Raw genomic sequence first — 24,580 nt, 5'->3', positions numbered from 1 at the left:
AAACACCTAGGGTTACTCAAAATGAATTAAAATATTGTTTTACTGTTGATTTCTTGTCTCTATGATGAATTATTTTTATGTTTTCATTTATTTATTTGAGAGAGAGGGAGAGACAGAAAGAAGGAAAGAGAGAGAGAGAGAACATGGGTGCTTCATGGCCTCCAGCCATTGCAAATGAAGCCCAGATGTATGTCCCACCTCATGCATCTGGTTTACAAGGGTCTTGGAGAATCAAACCTGAGTCTTTTTGCTTTACAAGCAAACACCTTCCCTGCTAATCAATCTCTCCAGCCCTAAGATTCACTCTTACTAGCAAGAATAGACAGGAACTATGAAATTTTTATCCAAGAAATTAAGTAATCATGTCTAATAAAAGTAACTGAACCTTTTGACAGATGAAGAAAATAAACAAATTCTAGTTAGAATATGAACTTCTATTATTCAGTCAAGTAGATAAAAATGGAATTTCATTGGAGATTAATATCACACTCTTTGTTAACATTTTGGGGTGTGTTCGTGTGTTTGTGTGTGTAGTATGTGGTGCCTATAAGCACTGTATGTACATGTTGGTGTGTAGATGCACATGCCGTATGCACATGCATGTGGAGGCCACAGAGGGACCTTGAGTGACACCTTTTATCACAATACTACTTTATTTCCCTGAGTCAAAGTTTCTCAAAGAACCTAAGATCTTCATTTTTTCAGTTAAGCTGTCTGACCAGGGAGGCTCCTAGTTCCTCTCATCTTCACTCACCTCAGCACTAGGATTACAGGCATGTGTAACCTAGATGTTTGTATGGGTGCTGAGGGTAGAATTCAGGTCCTCATGATTTTATATCAAGTGCTCTTACACACTGAGCTATCTCCCTAGCCTCTTTATTAATTTTTTTTAAAATATTTTCGTTTATTTATTTGAGAGTGACAGACAGAGAGAGAAAGAGGCAGAGAGAGAGACTAAGAATGGGCTGCCAGGGCCTCCAACCACTGCAAACAAACTCCAGACACGTGCGCCACCTTGTGCATCTGGCTAATGTGGGTCCTGGGGAACCGAGCCTCAAACTGGGGTCCTTAGGCTTCATAGGCAAGCACTTAACCGCTAAGCCATCTCTCCAGCCCTCTTTATTAATTTTTTAAAAAGATAAATCAAAATAGACTTAAATTCACATGCTGGAACATCAAATCAGAAATGAGAACAAGATAAAGTACCTATTTCTCTACAGGCCAAACATTTACAGAATGTGTAATTTATAAAAAAAAAAAAAATAGTCCATTCTCCAACTCTAGTAAGATAAGTCCTATATAGATAAGTAGATGTCTTGCTTCTAGCTGATACAGGAATAATATTGATAGTTTCTCAGAGAAATATATGTCCAGTGTCACATTCAATATTTTGAGGGGTTGGAATAAACAGAAAATAATCTTAATTTTTCTGTCACTTAACTACTTATGAGAAAATATATGTGGGGAGAGAGAGAGAGAGTAACATTTGGAACACACAATTAAAAATTCTCTAACACAATTTCAACATAAAATATATAAAAGATGCTAACATGAAACAGGTATCAGTTATTGATGTCTTATTTAGCTCCTTCATAAACAGATAGAAGAAATCTTAGTATATATTTTTGATCTATTCAGTCATTTTTTTAAGACAAGTTATTATGTAGGCAAAGCTGACCTCCAACTCACTGCTTAGCCAAGAATGACACTGGACTTCTGATTCTTATATCTCCATATCCTGAGTACTGGGATGATGTTTTGCCTCTAGTGTTTTATGTGGTACTGGGATTCAACTCAGGATTCTGAGAATACTACGTAGGTAATTTAACAACTGAGCTACATTTCCAGCCCCCACACCTACTTATTTTTTCACAGTTTTGTCATGTCTGTGTCTAAAAACAATACTAAAATTAGAAGGTAATAAATAGGAACATGATTCCAGGGACTATTAAGACATACTAAAATATATGATATTTATAAAGATATGTTTGTCAATTTCCTTTCTTTTCTATACTGTACTGAGTTGAAACCTGAGGCCTATAGCCTCATGCAAATGAGGTGAGTACACTACTATTGTGATATTTCTCCAAATCTTCATCTTTGTAAAATTTATTCAAATGTTGTAAAATTTTATTGTTATGAGACACTTAATATATTTCTGCCATTTTTGAAAGCTTTCTCCTTGATAGGACATTTTGTTTAAGTACAGAGCCATCATACAACATAGATAAAGAACTACATGTTTTTCAAAAATATTAAAATAATCTGTTTGCACTCATGTGACTTTTATTCATTTATTTATTTCTTTATTTGAGAGAGAGAGAAGAGAAAGATATGATGGCAACCAAGGCCTCTAGCCACTTCAAACAAAATCCAGATTCATGTGCCACCTTGTGCACCTAGCTTATGTGAACACTGGGGAATCTCATCCAGATTCTTTGGTTTTGCAGGTAAGTGCCATAATAGCAGAGCTATCCCTCCAACCCAATTTTTTCATCTTAAATAGACAATCTGTACTTTCTAGCTTATTTTTAATTCATAGGATGAAAATATGCAAATTTAAGAATTAATTAAAAATAAAGGCTTGAGAGATGGCTTAGCGGTTAAGTGCTTCCCTGTGAAGCCTAAGGACCCCGGTTCGAGGCTCGATTCCCCAGGACCCACGTTAGCCAGATGCACAAGGGGGTGCATGCGTCTGGAGTTCGTTTACAGTGGCTGGAAGCCCTGGCGCGCTCATTCTCTCTCTCTCTTCCTCTCTCTCTCTCTGTCTGTTGCTCTCAAATAAATAAATAAAATTTTAAAAAATAAACAAAAAAAAATTTTTAAAAAAAAGGGCTGGAGAGATGGCTTAGCAGTTAAGCGCTTGCCTGTGAAGCCTAAGGACCTCGGTTCGAAGCTCGGTTCCCCAGGTCCCACGTTAGCCAGATGCACAAGGGGGCGCACGCGTCTGGAGTTTGTTTGCAGAGGCTGGAAGCCCTGGTGCGCCCATTCTCTCTCTCTCCCTCTATCTGTCTTTCTCTGTCTGTCGCTCTCAAATAAATAAATAAAAAATAAAAATAAAATTTTTTAAAAAAAAGCTAGCTTTAAAAAAAAATAAAAAGTAAAAAAAAATAAAAATAAAGAAACTATGAACATTCTATTTATATTTTATTTTTACAAAACAAATATTAATCAGTCATTTTGCACTACATATATTTACAGTGTAAAAATTACTATACTGAAATATATGTATATATAAGCATATTATAGGAAAAATAGAACTGTAACAATACTGTTATCCACTGATAACTATGATTTATTAAATATTATTTTATTTTGGTCCAAATAAACACTTGGCTAATACTAAGCAATAATTAATTCTGTGTGAAGATATTCTAAAGGATCTTAGTGTAGTTCAAATGTAGAGTATCTCATTTATAGGTAGAAATAAATGCTTGCACATTTTCATGTGTTTCAGTTCATTCTTGTCATGTCAATATTGAATGTTCAGAGAATTTTTCAGGGCATGGAACATATAGTGGTAAGTATGCACATTTTACTACTATGATGATAATTATATATTAAAAATAAACAAAAATTAAAGACTATCAAAATATTTAATAAATGTGTTGATATAAGCAAATGAATATTAAGAAAATTATTATTTTTGAATAAAAGCTATAAAGTGCATTTAAATAATAGAGGATATATAAGGAAAACTGACATGAAAAGAATAAATTCTCTGAAATTATTATTTATCTGTTTTAGTTCTCCAATTTTTCAATATAATACAAACTGCAAAACATGCTACTTTTATTATTAAGTTAATATATTTATATTTTTAGATTTTAGTTATGATTGCCTAAATTTTATGTCTTTTTTTGTTTTTTGTTTTTTGTTTTTTGTTTTTTCTGAGGTAGGGTTTCACTCTAGTCCAGGCTGACCTGGAATTCTCTGTGTAGTCTCAGGGTGGCATCAAACTCACGGTGATCCTCCTACCCCTGCCTCTGGAGTACAGGGATTAAAGGCATGCACCACCAGACCTAGCAATTGCCTAAATTTTAAACAAGGCTTTGCTTTTTTTTTCAGTTTTGAAAGATATTTTTTATTTTATTTTTTTATTTGTTTGAGATAGAGAGAGGGAAGAGAAAGATAGAGAATGAGTGAGAATGGGTGCGCCAGGGCCTCTAGCTATTGCAAACAAACTCCAGACACATGTGCCACCATGTGCATCTGGCTTACATAGGACCTGGAGAATCGACCTTGGGTCTTTAGGGTTCGCAAGTCAGTGACTTAACCTCTAAGCCATCTTCCCAGCCCCCTGGGCTTTGCTTTTTAAAAATTTATTTATTTACTCATTTATTTATTTGAAAGGGAAACAGAGAGACAGACAGATAACAACGAGAATGAGAACGAATAGTAGTGTAAGGACCTCCTGCCCTGTAATCAAACTCCAGACACATATGCCATTTTGTGTACCTGCCTCTACATGAGTAATGGAGAACTGAATCTGGGCCATCAGGCTTTGAAAGCAAGTGCCTTTAACCACTGAGCAACCTCTCCAACCCTCAAATTTAAATTTAAATTTATTATAATTAGATAAAATTGAAGTCAGTTCCTAAGGTCTTTAAACCCATATAAAGTTCTCAGTAGCTACATGTGGCTAGTGGCTACTGTGTTGGAGTGCAGACAGAACATTTCCATGACTGTACAGTTATGTCAAACTATACAGTTCTAGTATGTATGTATGAATGTATGTATGTATGTAGATGGATAGATACACACACACACATATATATATATATATATATATATATATATATATATATATATATACATATATATTTTGTTTAACAAAGAAACTGTGTTTAGCCAGATGGCTGTAAGCATGGTGCCTTTTGCCCAAAATATTTAGATATCTGCAATTGAATTAATGCTATATTTTAAATCTCAGATTGTGCAAGGAATTTGAACATATGGACATAAATAATTTTCAACAAACTGTTGGGGGCCTATTTAAATTGATGCTAATGTCTGGTACAAAAAAATAAGTTTACTATCATGGAATGACTATTTCAAAGCTGTTTCCTTTTTCATCTCTTTCAGAAATAAATAATGACAAATAAAACATCCAATATTAGCTCTGCAGTCATGGTGGTTAGCTCAACTCATAATAACACCAAGGAAAGCAATGAAAAAAAAAAAGCATGAAGCTCTTTCACCTACATTTGAGGATGACATGAAGGTAGTGATGAAGTTGTAAAAAGAGGAAATTATATGGCTCTTCAATTCATCAACTCCCTAACTTTAGCATAGGTATCACCTACCCACAAAAAGAAAATAAATATAACAACTCTGGGATAATTGACTTATATTTCACAGAATTCCAAATCCACATAAAAACTTTCCTTGCAAACAAGAGCAAATTTTACTTAAGTTTGCATATCTCCCTCAATGTCCATCCTTTGGAGAGACCAATAGATATCACTCATATGGGTAAAAGTCTAGATAATTTACTTAAGCTTTAAGACACTAATGGGTGTAATTAAGGGGCTACATGGCAAAAATCTCTGTAATCATAATTTCTAAGGATATGATTACTCAGCATATACATGTATAGCATGTATGAGTTAGATAATAAATGCAGAAGTTAAAAGGGTAGTTCCTGTCTCAAGACAAAAGTATAGCTCATAATAATGAATTGTTAAGTCACTTAAAACTGAGTCTTAGTTGCCAGACATAGTGGTATATGACCTCAGTTCCAGCACTCAGAAAGAAGTAGGAGGATCCCTGTGAGTTCAAGGCCACCCTTAGAATTACAGAATGAGTTCCAGGTCAAACTGGGCTAGAGTAACACCTCACATTGAAAAAAATGTTCTTAATCTATATAAACAAAAGAATATTCAGCATTCCTAAACTTATTTTCTATTTAAAAATACTTATTTATGTCCAACAAGAAAGACAGAATGAGAGGAAATGAAAATGTGTATGCCAGGGCTGCTAGCAGCTGCAAACGAACTCCAGATTCATACACTACTTTGTACATCTGCCTTTACGTGGGGAATCAAACCTGTGTCATTAAGCTTTGTAGGCAAGCACCTTAACCACTAAACTATCTCACCACCCCATCGTTTTCCATTTTATGTTAAGGAAATGTATAAAGAACAAATAATTTAAGAATTACTTTCTGAAACTACCAATTTTTGTTAAGGACATAGTGCAAAGCTGAACTGAAATGTCAATAGCTAGGAAAATTTTGCAATCTAGTTGTGAACATTTATTTTTTCATGAGAAATTGTGACAAATATGATGTGTGGTATGTGGCCAGGACATTACTTATGAAATATCAATGTCTACATTGGTCAAACACACATATATGCACAATCAAAATAGAAAACAAAAACTTAGAGAAGAAAATTTATATGAAGTCAAATAACATAACATTTTGGATTTGGAGATAATAACTGACATTGTTCTAAGTATATAAAATAGTTAATTCATAGTCATGTCATGAAAATTTGTGGACTTTCTAAAAATCACATGTGGTATGAAAGATTTTATATAATTTGTGAGTCATATATTTTTCTAAATTCAAAAATTAACTTTAGGTTTGCAAACTCAGGGGACAAAACTGCTGAACTCAGTAAAATATTAAACCTGTCTGAGACATTTTTTGCTAATGTTTGTAAAAATTAAAGAACTGAAAATTTATGGTAAATAGGAAAATCCCAAGAGAGTTTTTTTGATTTTGAAAAAAAATAATAAAAGGATATTGATCACCAAATAAAATGTATTACTTTGGACTTTTTTTCTGGGAAAGAATTAAATAGACCTCTGTGATATACTTTAACATTTTTGACATATGCATGTACATAACACCACTTCATTGCCTATTGGAAGGTAATAAATAACAAGGCACTTTCAGAGTCATAAATCTAGTACAGTTGCTTAGAAAACACATATAGTGACAGTAAGGTACTAAAAATAGTTCCAAAGAGATTGGATTCTAAAACTGATTAAATAAAACCTGTTTACTCTGTAGATCAAGGGAAGGTGGTGGAAAGACTAAAAATTCATTTAGAGCTTTTGCCCCTCCGCATGATTTCTCAACAGTCAAATTGCTTTTTTAAAATATTGTTTCTTATTTTTCTATATACTAGTATACCTTTGGACCACAGAAATGATCCTTTGGGCCATACAACATAGATTGAAATGAATAGAACTACTATGATGTGGCCATGTAAGTAAACAGTAGTGAAATAAATTTAATATTCTCAATTCAAGTACTGGATAGTATGATAAATTTACTTCCATTTCACTAAAATGCTCTAGTGTTGCTGTGTGCTGCCTAAAACTACTAGTGAGAAAAATATTGTTTATATATTCAACAGTGTATTGCTATTCATATTCTAGTTACTATTTCTAGAGCATTTCTCTCAGTCTGCAGCATTGTCAAGGGAAATATAATAAAAATGGATTATAAGCAAAATGGCTTGAGCCATTAATCATGTATTTACCAATAATTTTAAAGTTCCTAAAACACTCCTAGTTAGCATGTGTAGTAGAAAAAATAGAATAATATATGAGAAAACATCAATTCTTTTTTGGATAAAATAATTTTTCAGGTGGCAGGGGAGATGGGTTAACAGTTAAGGTTCTTGTGTGTGAAGCCTACGGACCCAGGTTTGTTTGCCCCAGAGCCACAAAAGCTGGATGCAAAGTGGAGCATGCATCTGATCGTTGTTTGCAGTGGCTGGAGGCCCTGGACCACCCATTCTATTTGCCTCTTTCTCTCTCTCTTTTCCTCTCTCTTTCTTTCTCTCTCTCCAATAAATAAATAAAATATTAAAAAATCATTTTTCAGTAAAAATATTAATGATAATACTACTAATTGTGAGGGAGCCACATACCTATTTTATTGAAATCATACATGTTAGATAATTTTTGAGTTTAGCAAAGCCAACTTAGAAGTACAATATTTATAGAATGTGTTTTTAATTGTGTTCCTTTTAACATTAGTCTAATAAGAATGTCATTCACTAATACTTCCACACTAATTTTTCATATTTCAATGCTGAAAATCCTTTCTATAATCCCTTTACAAAAAAGAAAATAGTCATGGAGGTTCTGGAAAATGATTTTTTATAATAAGTTCTGTCATTTTATGGCTATACGTCATTGTCATTGCATGCTTATTCTATTAGAGAATAGGCATCATATAATTTGTAATACTCCTTCAGATTGAGATGTCTCCACATGTTAATGCCTTAGTGCTACTATGAGTATAAAGGAGATTTTACTGAAGATATCAATGTTTGTGTACTCATGATAATAAATTAGTAAATGGAATAAGTTCATTTATTTGGGGTTTCAGTTCTTTTCATCATCTATTCTTCCTTTTGAAAAGATAGATATATAGATGCTTTCTTTCATAAACATATGAGATCTGGGCATAATGATGCATGTCAGTCTTGTCTGCAAAGCCAATGGACCCAGGTTCATTCCCCAGGAACTACATAAGCCAAATGCACAAGGTGGCACATGCACCTGGAGCTCCTTTGCAGCAGCTTAAGGCCCTGGCATGCCCATTCTCTCTCTTTCTATATGCCTCTTTCTTTCTCTCTCTCTCTCTCTCTCTCTCTCTCTCTCTCTCTCTCTCTCTCTGTCTTCCTCAACAAATAAAATAAAAAGTCTATTAAAAATATTCAAACTGGGTGTGATGGTGTGTACCTTTAATCCCAGCACTCAGGAGGCAGAGGTAGGAGGATCGCCATGAGTTCAAGTCTACCCTGAGACTACATAGTGAATTCCAGGATAGCATGAACTAGAGTGAGAACCTACATTGGAAACACCCCCCAAAAAAACTTTTAACTATTTAAAAATAAAGAAATGAATAAATTACCTTTTAAAGAATATATTTTCAGTGTTTTGATCACTATTTTCAATAGAACATACATGCGAAACAGTTGAAAGGTCATTGGTAACTATTTCTAATCAGTTTTAAAGCAAATGCTCCCTTGTGCTCAGATTAGATGAACTTCATTTAGAAAACACCAGAAACATACTATATTGAATCATTTAATACTAATATTATAATGACCTATAAATATAAACTAGTCTTGTTTTCCTTTTACAAAGGAACTGAGAATCCCTGAATCTATGGTTCCATGATTATTCCATGAGGTTACTGAAGAGCCAGTTTGGAGAGGTAAAATTCTTGACTTTGACTTTAATGGTTTCTTCACTAAACAAGTCACCTCTCAAATGGGGAAAACTTTTGATACTACAAAGAATTGTGTCACCTGTTGAGCTCTTAGCATGAGATGAGCAACAGATAATTATTTTCCAAAAATACAGCAAAAATAGAATGAATGAAATTCTACTTTATGTTTCTAGATTTTAATAGATTTTACTTTTCATAGATTTTTTTTCCTAAAATTTTCTTTTCAAAGAGAACTTCTCTAAAAAGTTATGATAAATGTCCAAACACTATTAATATTGCTATATATTTTATATGATATATATGTATGCATATAAATTGTTAATTGTATTTTAATTTTGTGAATAAACTAGGGGATATAATATAGTTATAGAAATGTAACTTTTTTATTTTTGGCATATTTGTGTTTGCACACTTAAATGTTTGTGAACATCAGCTAGATAAAATCAAGATACTTCTAGACAACAATATCAATAAAAAATTCTGTTAAAAATGCCATTGCATAAGAAAACTTATTAGGAAATAGAAAATAGTATTATAAAATAGAAGGCCTTCTAAATGTGGTTTGTCTTATAAATCTCAGGAAATAATCAGTAATTCTTTTGATGTTTGCTTCTGTTTTTGCTGTTGTTGTTTTGACTTGAGAAAGACTCTTGCTATGTAGCGCATGTTGGCTTTGCCTTCATAACATCACTCTGTCACAGCCTTGTGAGTTCTGTGATTTCAGGTGTGTGCCAACACATTCAACTCTTGAAAGAGTCCATATCTGAACTTAAAAGTTTTCAACTAATTTCTTTTTAGATATATCTCATTTTGCTTCTTAAAGAAAATAATTTAGTTTTTATATGACATGACAAATCAATTTATTTGGGGTGTCTGTGCCTATGATTTGTTATCACATAATTCCATAATTATGTGACAACAAGATTTCTTGAAAGAAGTTAAATCAGTGACAAATTTGTTCATAGATTACATTCCCTTAGAAATACTAGTATATTAGTTAGTACAAAGAAAAGAGGTAATTTTCTACTAATTCAGAGAAATTTTTTTGTAAGGGTATTTATGGTCAAATAGCTTTTATAATACATCCCATCCATTTAGTTCTATCCTCATGCGTGGTGGTTTGAATGTGACTGCATGTCTCCCACAGCATCAAGGATTTTTGATAAAGGTTAAATTTCCTACTTAATTTTCTAACAGCCTGCTGAGGGAACAGATCTTGAAGTGCAACCCTAATATATTTTGTGGAGAGCCAATTGAAACTCTCGTTATTCATGGTAGGTGGTGTTGGTTTCGTTCTCTTTCTCTCCCCATAGCCCCCCACAGTGTCTGCTACAATGAGGCAGCTTCTTCCACGATGATGGAACTTTCCTTGGATTTTGTAAGCTTAAAATAATACCCTTCTTCCCATAATCTGCTTCTGGCCAGCTGTTTGTTCCAGCAACTGCAACCAAAAAAAAAAAAAAATAGTATTAGGGAAGTGTGGGTTTTGATCTTTTGGAACTTGTTTGCTGGAGGAATGTGGAAGGATTTAGTACTTTGGCCTGGAGAAGTCTTGAAGTGCTGTAAGCAGAGCTTTATGGGCTATTCTAGTGAAATTGATAATGTTAAATGCAGAGAGAATTATGGACTTTGAAGGCTTGTCTTAAGAACTTTCAAAGAGGAAAGAAAGAACTTTGTTAGAACTGGAATACTGGTAAAATGCTGGGTGTGCTCTTCTTGAATTGAACTGTAATGGATGGTGTGTTAGAAGAGGGTATCAAACAGAAAGATATGAAAAATGTATGCTTTATTGTGAGAAAAATAGAAGCAAGTTTAAAGTTACTGACACAAAAACTTGTTTTAGGTTACTAAAGCTGCAGTTATTAAGTTGATTACCACCATTAAGGGTGGGCAAACTGCTCTGTATTGAGTCAATGGAAAAAAACCTTGAGGCTCAAATGAGTAAGAATACAATTTCTTTTGAGAGGAGGTGGTTGAAAAGATTGGTGAAAGAGTATGCTGCTCTTAAAGGTCCCAATTTATTTCCCCTTTGATTTACAAATTTGGCTATGATGCTATGCTACCTGATATAGGTTTTGGAAGCATGAAAATTGCAGGGATAACATATCCCATCAGTAATGAGGGCAAGTTTCACTTTTGTAGCCACAGGAGTACTTTTACTAAAGGGGATATTTTCCTATTTGTATTTGTTTGTAAGGATATAAAACTGATTGTATGGACATTGCTACTTTGCCCTGGAACACCCAACATAAGGTTTACAATATACATGAACATTGAATTTTATAAAGGTAACATGGTTTTCTGTACATGTTATCATAGGAACAATTTTCTCATGGAAAGTTAAAAGATATTTTATTAAATATTTTTACTTATTTATGTGTGTGGGAAAGAGAGAGAGGGCCTTTTGCTGTTGAAAATGAACTTCAGAAACATGTGTTACTTTGTGTATGTGCATTTATGTGGCCACTGGGGAATTAAATATGGGCTGTCAGGGTTTGCAAACAAGAGCCTTTACTTGCTGAGCCATCTCCCCAGCCCAAAATGGAAAAATTTAAATGCTTCTTGAAATAGAGAAAATGTGTTTAATACTTAAGTACTCAGAGAATAGGCAGTGTGAGTTCAACATAGGATGAAATATTAATCATCATCAAAAACTTAGGATTTTATTGTATTGTCAACCATCTTAATTAGTCTTCATGTCTATCTAGTATTAATGTAGTTGACTTTCTAAGAGTTAATTTAATATTTATTAGATTGTAGCTAAAGATGTTTTTATTTTTTAGCTTTCTGATATCTGTATGTACTCTCATATACATTAATGTAATCAGTAACTTCAATAAAACATTAAGTTCAACTGAAAACAATCCATAATGTTCTATAACTCTTTATTTATTTATAAACCATTAAACTGTTTTTCTAAAATTTATGTTTCTCTGGATTACGTAGAGTGCCACTTTATTTGTCAGTTAACCATTTACTTTATTATTTTCATCACTGACAGCATAGTCTCCCTTGTTCCATTGTTCTTAGGGTACAAACTATTTATTCTGTGTTTCCATGGTCAAACTACTTTACATGGATGCTTTGAAGAAAACTCTTTGTCCTCAGAGGACTTCTGGGTTCTCTTGTAAACCAGGAAAACTGGTTAGCATAAATGAAAAGCTTGTTCTAACCAATGCCTTTTCTGAAAATAAAAATATATATATGTTTATAAACTATTCCATTTAAAATGACCACAGATATTAAAATGTAAAACTGTCTTTATGCATTTCTCCTACAAAATTCACTGTGAAAAGACAATCGTGACTAATGCATAAGAAAAGGAATATAAAGTTCTCAGAGTGAAAAAGAAAATACAAGAAAAAAATATGATTTTTAAATGGCATATGAATGAGGTGTAAATAAAGCAATTCCAGATGGTATATGATAAAGTGTTCATATTAGCAGTATCATAGTCATATGGAGGGCCAGGAGGATGCACAGATAAATGAAAAGGAGACATTTGATTCAAGAGTTAAGCTACAGAAGGTAAATGGAAAACAATTTTAAAAAATGAACTAGTTCCAAAAGTTAATGTGGAGCCAGAGGCATTGATTGAGAATGAGAGAGATGCTGTCATATTTTTCTCTGTAGGCATACATAAAATATGCATGCAAAAGTAAAGTTAGGTTACAAACTAAGCTTTTTAAAAAGTATAATGAATCATCTTTTAGGAAAATTGGGGAAGACTAATATTTAACTATTGAATAAAATTAAAACCTACTGTTTATGGAAACATTTTCTTCAAAATATATGAAATATTCCATAGAACTTGATTATTTTAATATTTCTTATAATATCCCTGCTTATTAGATAACTATTTAGGTTTAATTTTCTTTTCTTTGTGATAGAGTCATAGAGAAACAGATATCAAGTTGGAGAATATAAAAAGTAGAAAGACAGGGCACTGTGGCTCATGCTTATAATCTCAGCATTTAGAAGCCTGAGGTTGAAGGCTACCAGTGTAGTAAAAGTCAGCCTAGGGTGCTAGGTTGTAGAGTGACATCCAGGTAATCCAGGGTGAGTATGAGATACTTCCTCACAAATAACAAAAATAGAAAATTAAAAGATTAACCCTAACTGTTAGCACTAGCACAAACATGTCATAAACATCAGAAAAGCGTGATCGCTTTTCTCAAAATTATTGCTTAGCATCTCCCTCCAAATGATTGTTATGAAAAATATTGACAAAACATATAAAAGCCAAAAAGGCCAAGGTATTCTAAAGTACTATAGATTTGTGGTGAAAATGTAATAAAAGTAGTCATTTTAACTTTTCTGACTCTAGAGACTTAAAATGAGTCTATGTTCTTAATGGAAGCATGACGAATTCAGGGAAAATATTCTTTTACTATAATACCTTTATTATAAGACCGTATCCCCTATAATATCCAATATTAAAATTCTTGGGGATAATATTTTCAAATATGTTTTTGTCGCAGAAGACTTTCTATTGGCCATTCATTAAATGCATTTAATTTAGATGACAGGAATTTCAAAATGTTTCAAGTTAGTGGTTCATTTTATTACAATTAGAACAAAATATAGCATGCTTTAAAAATCTTACTTCATTCTATTGGAAGCTAAAATAATTTTGTCAATATTTATAGAATAAACAAAAAATATAAAAAATACAATATACCACACATAATCCTGTTTTGTATATAGGTAAACTAGGTGTAGTGGCTTATTCCTATAATACTAGCACTCAGGAGGTTGACATACGAGGGTTAGTATAAATTCATGTCCAGTCTAGACTACAGTGAATTACAAGTTTAAAGTGAGGTCATGCCTCAAAAGATAAAACTCAGTAAATACAAATATAAACTAGATTGACAGTACAAATCATTTTATATTATCAAATCTACAAAGTATTTATCATATTAAATGAAGAAAAGTTCACATTTATTATTTGTTTTCTGAATTTGTATGATATGTGTGAGTGTGTGTGTGTGTGTGTGTGTGTGTGTGTGTACCAAGCAAATGAATGCCTGTCAAGTTTTATGTGAGTGGCTGGGGAATTGAATCAAGGACATCAGGCTTTACAAGCAAAGAGTTCTCAAACTTGAGTGATTTCCCTAAATTCCCATACTTATTTCTAGAAAGTCTTTCCCTATTATACAAATCTATGCTACTATTCTTAGCTAGCCTACAAATGTAAACATATACATGTAGTAGTTAAATTATAGTAGCATTAAACATTATTAAAATGATTATAGGTTCATTATGATTGGCCATCTATAATCATCTCTTACACTAAACAGCAAATGGAAAAATATATAAAACTATATTTGTACCATTTTAGTTGTTAAAATATGTGGGTATGTGTGTACATATTTATTCTCTTTTTACACACATAACTCTCTATTAATGAATACTTAACCTTTTAGATAAAACACTTTATACAGCAATATAATACTTGTGTGTGCTGGAGAGATTGGCTTAGCAGTTAAGGCACTTGCCTGTGAAGCCTAAGCAACCAGGTTCAATTCTCCATTACCTAAGTAAGCCAGATGCAGTGGCTACAGATCCTTTCATGTCCATTCTCCCTTTCTCACTCTCTCAAGTAAATAATTAATTAGATTTTTCAAATATTCATGACTATGGGCTGGAAACGATGGCTTAGCAGTTATGGTGCTTGCCTCCAAAGCCAAAGGACCTCAGTTTGATTACATAGGACCCACAAAAGCCAGATGCATAATAAGGCACATGCATCTGGAGTTCGTTTGCAGTGGCTGGATGCCCTGGCATGCCCATTCTCTCTCTCTCTCTACCTGTTTATCTCCTTCTTTCAAATAAATAAATAAATAAAATATTAAAATTAAAAAAATATCCATTACTAATTTTTGCCTGAAAAAGATCAATGGATAAAGAAAATTTCAAAAGTATAAAAAAATAAGCCTCCTTTTAGTAGATTAATATAAAATAAATATATACTGAAATTTAACTTTTGGTCAAAGAAATTTACTTGATCTATATGTATATATATATATATATATATATATATATATATATATGTGTGTGTGTGTGTGTGTGTGTGTGTGTGTGTGTGTGTGTGTGTGTAATCTGAGCTGTCATTCCCCTTGGCATTCACAAAATGAAGCATTCAATTATTTATTTAGAAATAGAAAGCAATGGGATAATTGACCAAGAATAACATTTTCAGTGCTTCTTATATTTACTTGTTAACATTAGAGTAAGTATCATGATGTGAATAAATTGATCAGATTTGCCAACACATTTGTTATTCAGAGTTTTAACATAAATTCTAGAATGCAGCTATCTAAAACATTCAGCATATATTGTTTCATGTCAGAGTATTAATAACAGGTACATTTAATGTAAAGCATTATTAGACTATAAATACTAACTAGGACTGAGATAATTATAATGGAGTCAAAAGTTACTTAATCCTATTAGTGTCACACTTTCATTTTAATAAAAATTAATAGTATTAATAAAATTCCATTATGAAGACAATGGATTTTATGTGTCACTTTTCCCCAGTTGAGGTGTACTTTGACAGTAACTCCAACTTTCAGGAACCTAACTGCCATTAGCATTTAATTGTCCTCTTTTTTGCTTTTCTGTACAGATAAGGGATGACACTCTGCATATCACAGAAGTCAGGGAATATGAATTGAATTAGTCTTAGAGCTGAAAGGAAAAACTTCTAAGTAAAATTTCACTTTATAGTTTCAAAAAGGAAATTATTGTTTTCAAACTTTTCTGAGTCTAGAGGCAAGAAAGCTAAGAAAACTTTCTCACTTATACATGTTGTTTTTAGAATACTTTGCCTAGAACAGTATTAATAAAACGTTACTCCTTCCAATGCTATATGTCACATTGAGCTATGGTTGAAGAATCACTATTTTTTTTTACAATAATAAAGACTGTTGACTTTTTTTTATCTCTACAATATATCTGATATCTTGTTCTCAGTAATTTTAATTAACATTACCAAATCTAATGGTAGATAAGATTTTATTAATCTTGACTTCATATTTCAAAATAAATGTAAATATAACCTTAGTTTTATAGCTCTTGTATATTGGGAAGGTGTTTAATTAATAAAGAAGGGTCCAAAAGCCTGAACTATGTAAAAAAGACCATATTCCATTAAAATACCTTTCTCAAGTTAATGGAAAAGATGAGGATGCTTTAGGAGATGAGCATAAACAAGGTTGAGCTTTGCGTGAGATTACTAATCTCAGTAGGTTGGGAGGGGAGTTGATTTTCACGCTCTGTCAGCACAAAATTTGTCTTTGAAACACTGCCTTGCTCCCTCTATAGAAGCAATCAGCACCCTGCCATTGGGCTACAGTAGGGATTTTACTGCTGATACCTTCCAGAAAGGATGGGAATCTGAGGCCGGAAATGTAGACATATATGAAATCATTACACAAACTAATTTCCTCTGACTTTCAACCACAGAAAGAAGGGGTATCTCTGTTGTATATATTTATCCTGGTTCAGACTGGGTGCTTATGGGCTATTTCAATTTGTGAAAATGCTGGCATTCCTGTCAGTAAAACCTACCATATGAAAACATTGTATAAATAACAAGGCGTCAGGTTAAAAAGTAAAATTTGAAGATATGGAGATACAGTAATTGCTTACTTTTGGCCAACAGCTCATTGTATGATTTGGTAAATATACATATTTAGATATTTGTCTGTATACTTATGTATATGTGAATATGGATGTGTAGATAGATACCAACATTTAACATAGTCCAAATTGAGAACAAAATAAGTTGGCAGATTTTTATTGCTAAATTTTACTTCAAATATAGAAAATTGGTTTCATATATGGAAGATTTTTCTAAGAATCCATAGCTATATCACTTTTCTTATGAAAGTACATAGTTTCTTTAAAACAACAAAATTAAGCTGACAGCACTAGCTGACACCTTTAAACTCAGCAATCCAGTGGCTAAGGTAGAAGAATTGCATTGAATTCAAGGTGAGATTGGGGTACAGAGTAGTCGTAGTTCAGCCTGGGCTAGAGTTAGACCCTGGCTCAAGAAGAAAAGCTTATGAATTGTGAGAGCAGCAGATAGTCATTGCCAATTCATAATCTACAACTCCGTGGGGAATGCCAGCAATCCCACTAAGGAGCAACCTCAGTGGACTGGGGGAGGGAGGAAGGAAATGATGGCACCAACACATGATGTGTCCATTAAAAGTTTCTGCTTAAAAAGCAAAACAGAAATAAAGAAGAAAGGAAAGTTTTAAATTAACCTTACACAGGAGACACAAATTTTATAAAATAGAACTACTTAGCAATCACTTATTCTTTCATTGTGTACTTTTTACATTGGTTTTCCTTTCACTCTCCACCTCTAATATCATGAACTTATGACTGTTCATTAATTCTAAGACACAGAAAGCCCATTTTTATTCTCAATTCTGTCATTTATTACTCATGTAATAAGAAGAACCCATTATCAGTTTGAAACTCCTTTTTGAAATATTTTAAAATATATGATAATATTATCCAATATTATCCAGCTTATAACAAAACATACATAGAATCACAAGGAAATATTAACTAAAATTAATGTAAAATATTTATTTACTAATTGATTCCATGAAAATATTGTGGAGACTGGGAAGATGGCTTGGCAGATAAAGGTGCTTGTTTGCAGAGCCTGCTCGCCTGGGTTTGATTCTACAATACCCATGGAAACTCAGAAGTACTAAATGGTACATATCTCTCGAGTTCATTTACTGCTGCAGGAGGCATTCTGCCATGGGTTCTCTCTTCTTAGAATATTTTGTTTTAACTCATAGGCTTTTATATCATAGATGTCTGTATACATCTGACAAATATTTTAAAACACTGCCTTTAATTTAAGTTATTTACCAATAAAGTTATCCATAGCAAAACATCTTTGTTTATAAATTAACCTAACTTTCCCTAGATTTTTTTTCTATATACTGCTTTTCCTCTTTGAACTTTATATACATTACATTACCCTAGTTATGATAAACTGTGACTTTGCTATTTTTGTCTTTATAACAAAAGTAGAGCAAATTAATAATAATTAAATTCTAAACCCATCCTGCAAGATAGAACATCTTTTAAAATCATTATGGTTGGCCTACTTATTTTCAAACAGTAAAAGTTGCTAAAGTTTTTGGATGAATCAAAATGTGTTTTTAACCCCTATTTCCCACAGTACACGTGCCAGTTTCATGACAGGACCTTTTTGCAAGTCAACTGTACTAAATGCCTCTCCATTTGTGTCACATGTCACAACCCTCTCCATGCCTGCAGTGGTGCTTTGTGCTCCTCTCATTATTTTTAATGAGCACTCACAGTATTTGTCCATGAGGCTACCCAAATGCCCTGGTGCCACAGGTGTAGCATATATACTCTCAGTGTGTCATACATTGCAAAGGAAAAAGAAATTTCAAATGTTTGTATTTCTACAACCTAACGTCCTCTAGTGAGCTTGGTGTTTTTGTGATTTGCTGGTAATCTTGGACATTCCAGTGAAAGCACATTTAAACAAAGTAACGAAGCTAAAATTATGTCAGTGGATTTGTTGCAGTTGAATTTACCAAACAACTTTCATGATAGGTCAAAACGTTTAAGAAATTTCTTAAACAGTCCTGGGGGAGAAACAACAAAAATATTACTCAGATAAAGGGATGCATTTTAAAACAACATTAGCCAGCTAGTGAAATATTTCTAATATCTGATTTCCATTTTGTAAGGATCATTTGAATTTAAACAATTAGGATTATTTTCCAAATGAGCATTTTGTTTAGGCTGTGCTGTACAATATGGTAGTCACTATTTATTTCTTTCAAAATTAATGTTTCTTAGTATCACTAGCCATCATTCAACTACTCAATAGCCTCATCTTGCAACAGGCTGTCACTGTAGAACATTTTATTAGAAAGTGTTTCTTCAGAAAAAGCATGTGCTCTTCTACAAAATTTATAACTTAAAGAAATAAGTTTCACATTTTATAAGTATTCAAATGTAATACATCTCTCAAAACTTTTGTTCATGTGCAGCTACAAATATATGCTTAGTGCTTATTTTTCTGGTTTTAGTCCTCGTGATAACTTCAGCATTGGCCAAATATTAGAATTAAAGGATTTAAAAGTGAGAAAGGCTAAACAGAAGGTAGTATGTTGAGTGTGTTACATGTGCACCTGTGTATATGTATATCTGGAAGCCAGAGGACAACTTTGAGTATTACTTTCAGGAATGCTATAATATCTCCTTTGAAAAAGGGGTCTCATTGGCCTGAATCTTATCAATTAAGTTAGATTACTTACATAGCAAGCTCATGGTGTCCCCTGTCTCTACCTCCACAGGGATGGAATCATAGGTGTGCACTGCTATGCTCAGCATTTACATGAGCACTGCCAATGAAGTGCTCATATAAACACAACCCAGGTACCATGTTTCTTAAGAGATACACACTGAATTCTGATTCTTGGTGATTGCTGTTATATTTTATAACGCATAAGATAAAGAAATTTCATTGTAGGGTCCTTACCTAAAAATGGTATTAATAAAAATGTAACATTTCTCTATCTTCATTTGATGTAATATTTCTATTACCAATTCATATGCAGAAAAATGTGTATTCACTGAAGCAGTCTGATGCCCTCAATTTGTTTGTAAAGAAATATATCTTTAAACGATGTCAAGATCAATTAACTAGTTTTCCCATGTTATTTATTCCTTGAGTCAAAATCTCAGATGATATCTCAGAGTATAATATTGCTGTGTTTCTTTGAGCACTTTTTCGTCATATTCATAGTGTCAATTTTAGGTTGGTAATGAATAATCCAAATGTTTATAATTTTTGAAAATCACCTTCTTATAGCAATAAAATATTCAAAATTGTTCATATATATTAAAACTTCACAGACCATTCGAGTATATTAAATCATTTCAAATACTCAATTCTATAAAACTCATAGGCAATTAAAATGAGTTGTCCATTTACAAAGTGAATGTGAACTCTCTGCACATATTTTTAATAATGTAAAATATTTCATTTATTCAGGTAAACTGCATTTTGGTGAGCTAAAAGGCCTACTTACCTTTTTAAATATTTTATTTATGAGAGGGACAGAGAGAGAGAGAGAGATAGACACTGGGTGCACCAGGGCCTCTAGCCACTGCACTAACTCCAGATGCCTGAGTGAGTATATGCAACTGGCTTTTGCGGGTCCTGGGGAATCAAACTTGGGTCCTTAGGCTTGGCAAGTGAGCACTTTAACTGCTAAGCCATCTCCCCAGCCCTCATGCACTCATTCTTAATGCCTAGGATTGCTTGTTTAAGTCAACTTTGTGACAGAGCCATGACTGGGCAGATTAAAAGTACAGTACTATGTAAGCTACTGAATTGTTAGCAGCAGAGCAAAGTTCCTTGACAATTCCTGAAGGAAACACATGAGTGTTTGAAACAAATATTCATACCGTGAATGTTGTTAAATCCCATGTAACTACAAATCTCCATTAATAAATTTTATCTATGGCTTTATAAACTGAAAAAATTAGGTGATGGCTTGTTCAATTATGACTTACAAAAAGACCTTTTTTTATTTGTCATTTTAAAGGAAATAATTAAAACACACCTTAATTAGATGGTAGTTTTGAACTCCATTGATTCCTATGTCGGGATCAATGGCCGCTGGGAGAGAATATCGAGAGTTTATAGCCGAGTTCTCTGGAATTGATATGTTGATAACGGTTGCTGGGAATAATGGTGCATTATCATTTATATCTTCTATCAGAAAGCGTATCTTAACCAGTCGAAATATTTCATCCGGCAAAACGGCAACCTCCACTTCGTAAAAGCAACGGGCATCCAATATTATTCCGGCACATAATTTCTCACGATCGATGCGAGCGCCAGTAGTGAAGATCTCACCAGTACCTTCTTCAATCCGAATCAATGGCACATCCCCAGTTTTGTACACCAGCTTAAACTGCATTGGAGATGTTAAGGACTTGTCAGGAATAAGCGACAAGTTGAGGTCTTTCAACAAGTCGCCTATCAGGACGTTTTCTGGCATTTCTTCTCGGACCGTATAATTCTTCTCCTGGGCGCCAGACTGAAACACGACGCATGCTAACAGGACCGCAAATATATACGTCCCGGACAACAAGTCCATACCAGGCACGATTGTGACAGTTCTCTGTATCAGTCCACAGAAGACTGACAAAAACAAAACAAACAAAACAAAACAAAAACAGAAAGACAGAATGAGAAAAGAAAAAGAAAAAAAAAGTTATTAGCAAACCAATCATACACATGCTAAATTTTAAATTAATATCATCAAGTATTAGCACAATTTATTTTGTTTTATAAACAAATGATCAACTTTTTAAGTCAGATTTATGCATTTTTAGTAATTTTAAACGAAATGATACAAAACACCTATATTAATGCAAAGAAACAGGATATATATGTTTGCTACTGAAAATGTACATGTCAAAGATGATAATTTTGTTGTTTTTATAGAAAGACAAAGAGAAAGGAGATGAGAGAAAGAAAGAGAGAGAGCAAGAAAGGAAGAAAGAAAGAGAATGGGCAAGCCAGGGCCTTCTGCCAAGGGAAGGGAATTCCAGGCACAAGTGAACCCAGGCCATCTGTCTTTGCAAGCAAACATCTTCAAACGCTTACCCATTTCTCCAGCCCAATGATGACATTTTAATATACCAAGATAGTTAAATGTAGCATGAGTACATAAAAATATTTAATTCAATAATTAAGAAAAAATAAGGGCTGGAGAGATGGCTTAGCGGTTAAGCGCTTGCCTGTGAAGCCTAAGGACCCCGGTTCAAGGCTTGGTTCCCCAGGTCCCACGTTAGCCAGATGCACAAGGGGGCGCACGCGTCTGGAGTTCGTTTGCAGTGGCTAGAAGCCCTGGTGCGCCCATTCTCTCTCTCTCTCCCTCTATCTGTCTTTCTCTCTGTGTCTGTCACTCTCAAATAAATAAATAAGAAATTTAAAAAAAAAGAAAAAATAAGAGAGGATCTGTTGCTAACCATAATATTATTATTACTCTTTCTTACACAAAGGATTTTAAATACTATTATTTTTATAGGCAATGGACATTTCATAAAATGCTTAATATTCTCAGCTCTGGGCATCAAAATGTAAAACTTGGCTCCATAAAAGCAAAGGATAATGACAAAAGAAGAATTCAGGACGGTTGAATTTTTAAAAAGTCCTTTAGGAGAGAAGATGAATTAATAACAAATCTGATAATAAGCAAAAAAAAAAAAAACCTATTAGGTATAAAGAAGATACATTTTTTGAAAAGAGAGGACATTTTCAGATTTACATAAGCAGTAATTTATCAAAACATTCTGGAAAACTACATTTTACCAAAAGGAATGACAGAACATCAGGCAGAACCACCAGTTCACGTGTGCATAGTACACTTAATACTATACATCTGGTAAACAGTATACATATTTTTGGATAGGAAGGGTAGACTTAAATAAATTTAGTTGTATATACTGGACTCTTCATGAAAATAATATCTAAATTTCATTAATCTCTAATATTATTAAACATGCTCAAGTGTTTCTGGAAACATTGGTACAGGCTGTTATATAAATTTAAAATACATTTTTATCACACTGCACATGGTACTGTCCAATGTTATTTTTTACAGTTAAAAATGGGTTAATGCAGCTATCAAGGCATTCAGCAGCTTTTAAAAATTAGTGGAATAGTAATCACTTAAAATTCCATTACAGAATAATATCAATGCAAGCATGTACCTAAATAGGGACATTCTCAGTAAAATCAGACAGGTGCTTTTAAAATGGATAAGGAACCATATAGAAGACAAAAGAATTCATATAAATTAGTTAAGGAAATCTTTATATAGTGTTCCACTACATAGACAACTACATTTTATTTTATTTTTTAATATTTTTGGTTCATTTTTATTTATTTATTTGAAAGTGACAGAGAGAGAAAGAGAGAGAGAGAAAGAGGCAGATAGATAGAGAATGGGTGCACCAGGGCTTCCAGCTACTGCAAACGAACTCCAGATGTGTGCACCCCCTTGTTCATCTGGCTAATGTGGATCCTGGGGAATCGAGCCTCAAACCTGGGTCCTTAGGCTTCACAGGCAAGCACTTAACCGCTAAGCCATCTCTCCAGCCCAACATCTACATTTTAAAAATAAACATATGTAAATGTTGAATGACATAAAAGAGGAAAACATGGAATCTCATACTTATTTTAATTTGCATTTACCTGACAATTAGGGATGATGAACATTTCCTTAAAACAACTATGAGATTACACCTTACCCCAGTAAGGAAAGCAAACATGTAAAACATCAAAAGCAAATAAATGCTGGAAAGGATGTGGAGAAATAGGAACCCTCTTTCACTGTTGGTGGGAATGGAAGATGGCACAACCACTTTGGAATGCAATATAGAGACTTCTAAAAGAGCTGACTATAGAGTTACCAACAGACTCAGTTATTCCCTTACTGAGCATGTACCCTAAAAGCTCCACACGTCAGCTCAGAGAGGTTTGCTCAACCATCTTTATAGCTGTCCAATTCATTAATAGCCAAGAGCTGGAATCAACCCAGATATCCATTTTTAGATGGATGGATAACTAAGGTGTGGTATATCTACATGATGAAATTCTACACAGCAGTAAGGAAAAACAACACAATGAAATTTGAAGAAAAATGATAAAACCTGGAACAGCTCATTCTCAGGGAACTCACCCAATCTCAGAAAGACAATCACTTTATAGTCTCACTCATCTACAACTCCTAACCTTAATCTACCCAAATGGCTGACATACCTAGCAAGGATCTGGAGGACTGGACAGTAAGGAGGGTGGGGAGGGCAAAGAAGGGGGTGGGGGACACAAAAACAGGACCCAAATGGCAATGATACAATAAAACTCTGCATCCTAAAAGACAGACCAAATGGTTTAACCTTCACCAGGCCCTTAGAAAGACTACTTGATTCACCAGGCCGTGGAAAGGGTACAACAAAAACTGACCACTATATCCTCCTTTTTCTGTTTCTCTCCCCCCATCTCTGTCGTCTCTCTCATCTCTCTATATCTTTTCTATCTCTTATCCTTTTCTTCCTTATCTTCCTGGGAAATGACCTGTAACTCCCGGTACCAGCAGGTGGCTATCATCCACAATGAGCTTTTGATCACAGAGACCTACAAGATCTCTGAAAAGAAGACAGATTTCTGTCAGAGTACTTGATGACCCACCATAGGTTAGTGGTAAGACCCTACTGCTGAAGACACCATACACTGTTGGTATGTATCATGGAATGGCATGGCTGGAGGCTGGAGGA

At 33.5% G+C, this 24,580-nt stretch overlaps 1 protein-coding gene across 4 annotated transcripts in view; it reads right to left on the bottom strand.

Annotated features, from left to right (window-relative positions):
• Positions 1–24,580, bottom strand: part of Pcdh11x (protocadherin 11 X-linked) — a 688,067-nt gene that overhangs the window by 594,099 nt on the left and 69,388 nt on the right. For all 4 annotated transcript variants that reach the window (XM_045140388.1, XM_045140389.1, XM_045140390.1 and 1 more), the window contains exon 2: positions 20,854–21,437. In XM_045140388.1, coding sequence (XP_044996323.1) covers positions 20,854–21,393 — 540 coding nt within the window. In that variant the 5' untranslated portion in view covers positions 21,394–21,437. The remainder of the gene's footprint in view (positions 1–20,853; positions 21,438–24,580) is intronic.

The sequence above is a fragment of the Jaculus jaculus genome, chromosome X (assembly GCF_020740685.1).
Source record: "Jaculus jaculus isolate mJacJac1 chromosome X, mJacJac1.mat.Y.cur, whole genome shotgun sequence".
Classification (NCBI taxonomy): domain Eukaryota; kingdom Metazoa; phylum Chordata; class Mammalia; order Rodentia; family Dipodidae; genus Jaculus; species Jaculus jaculus.
Note: the sequence above shows the minus strand (reverse complement) of the source record. Positions and strands in the feature narration are given on the sequence as shown.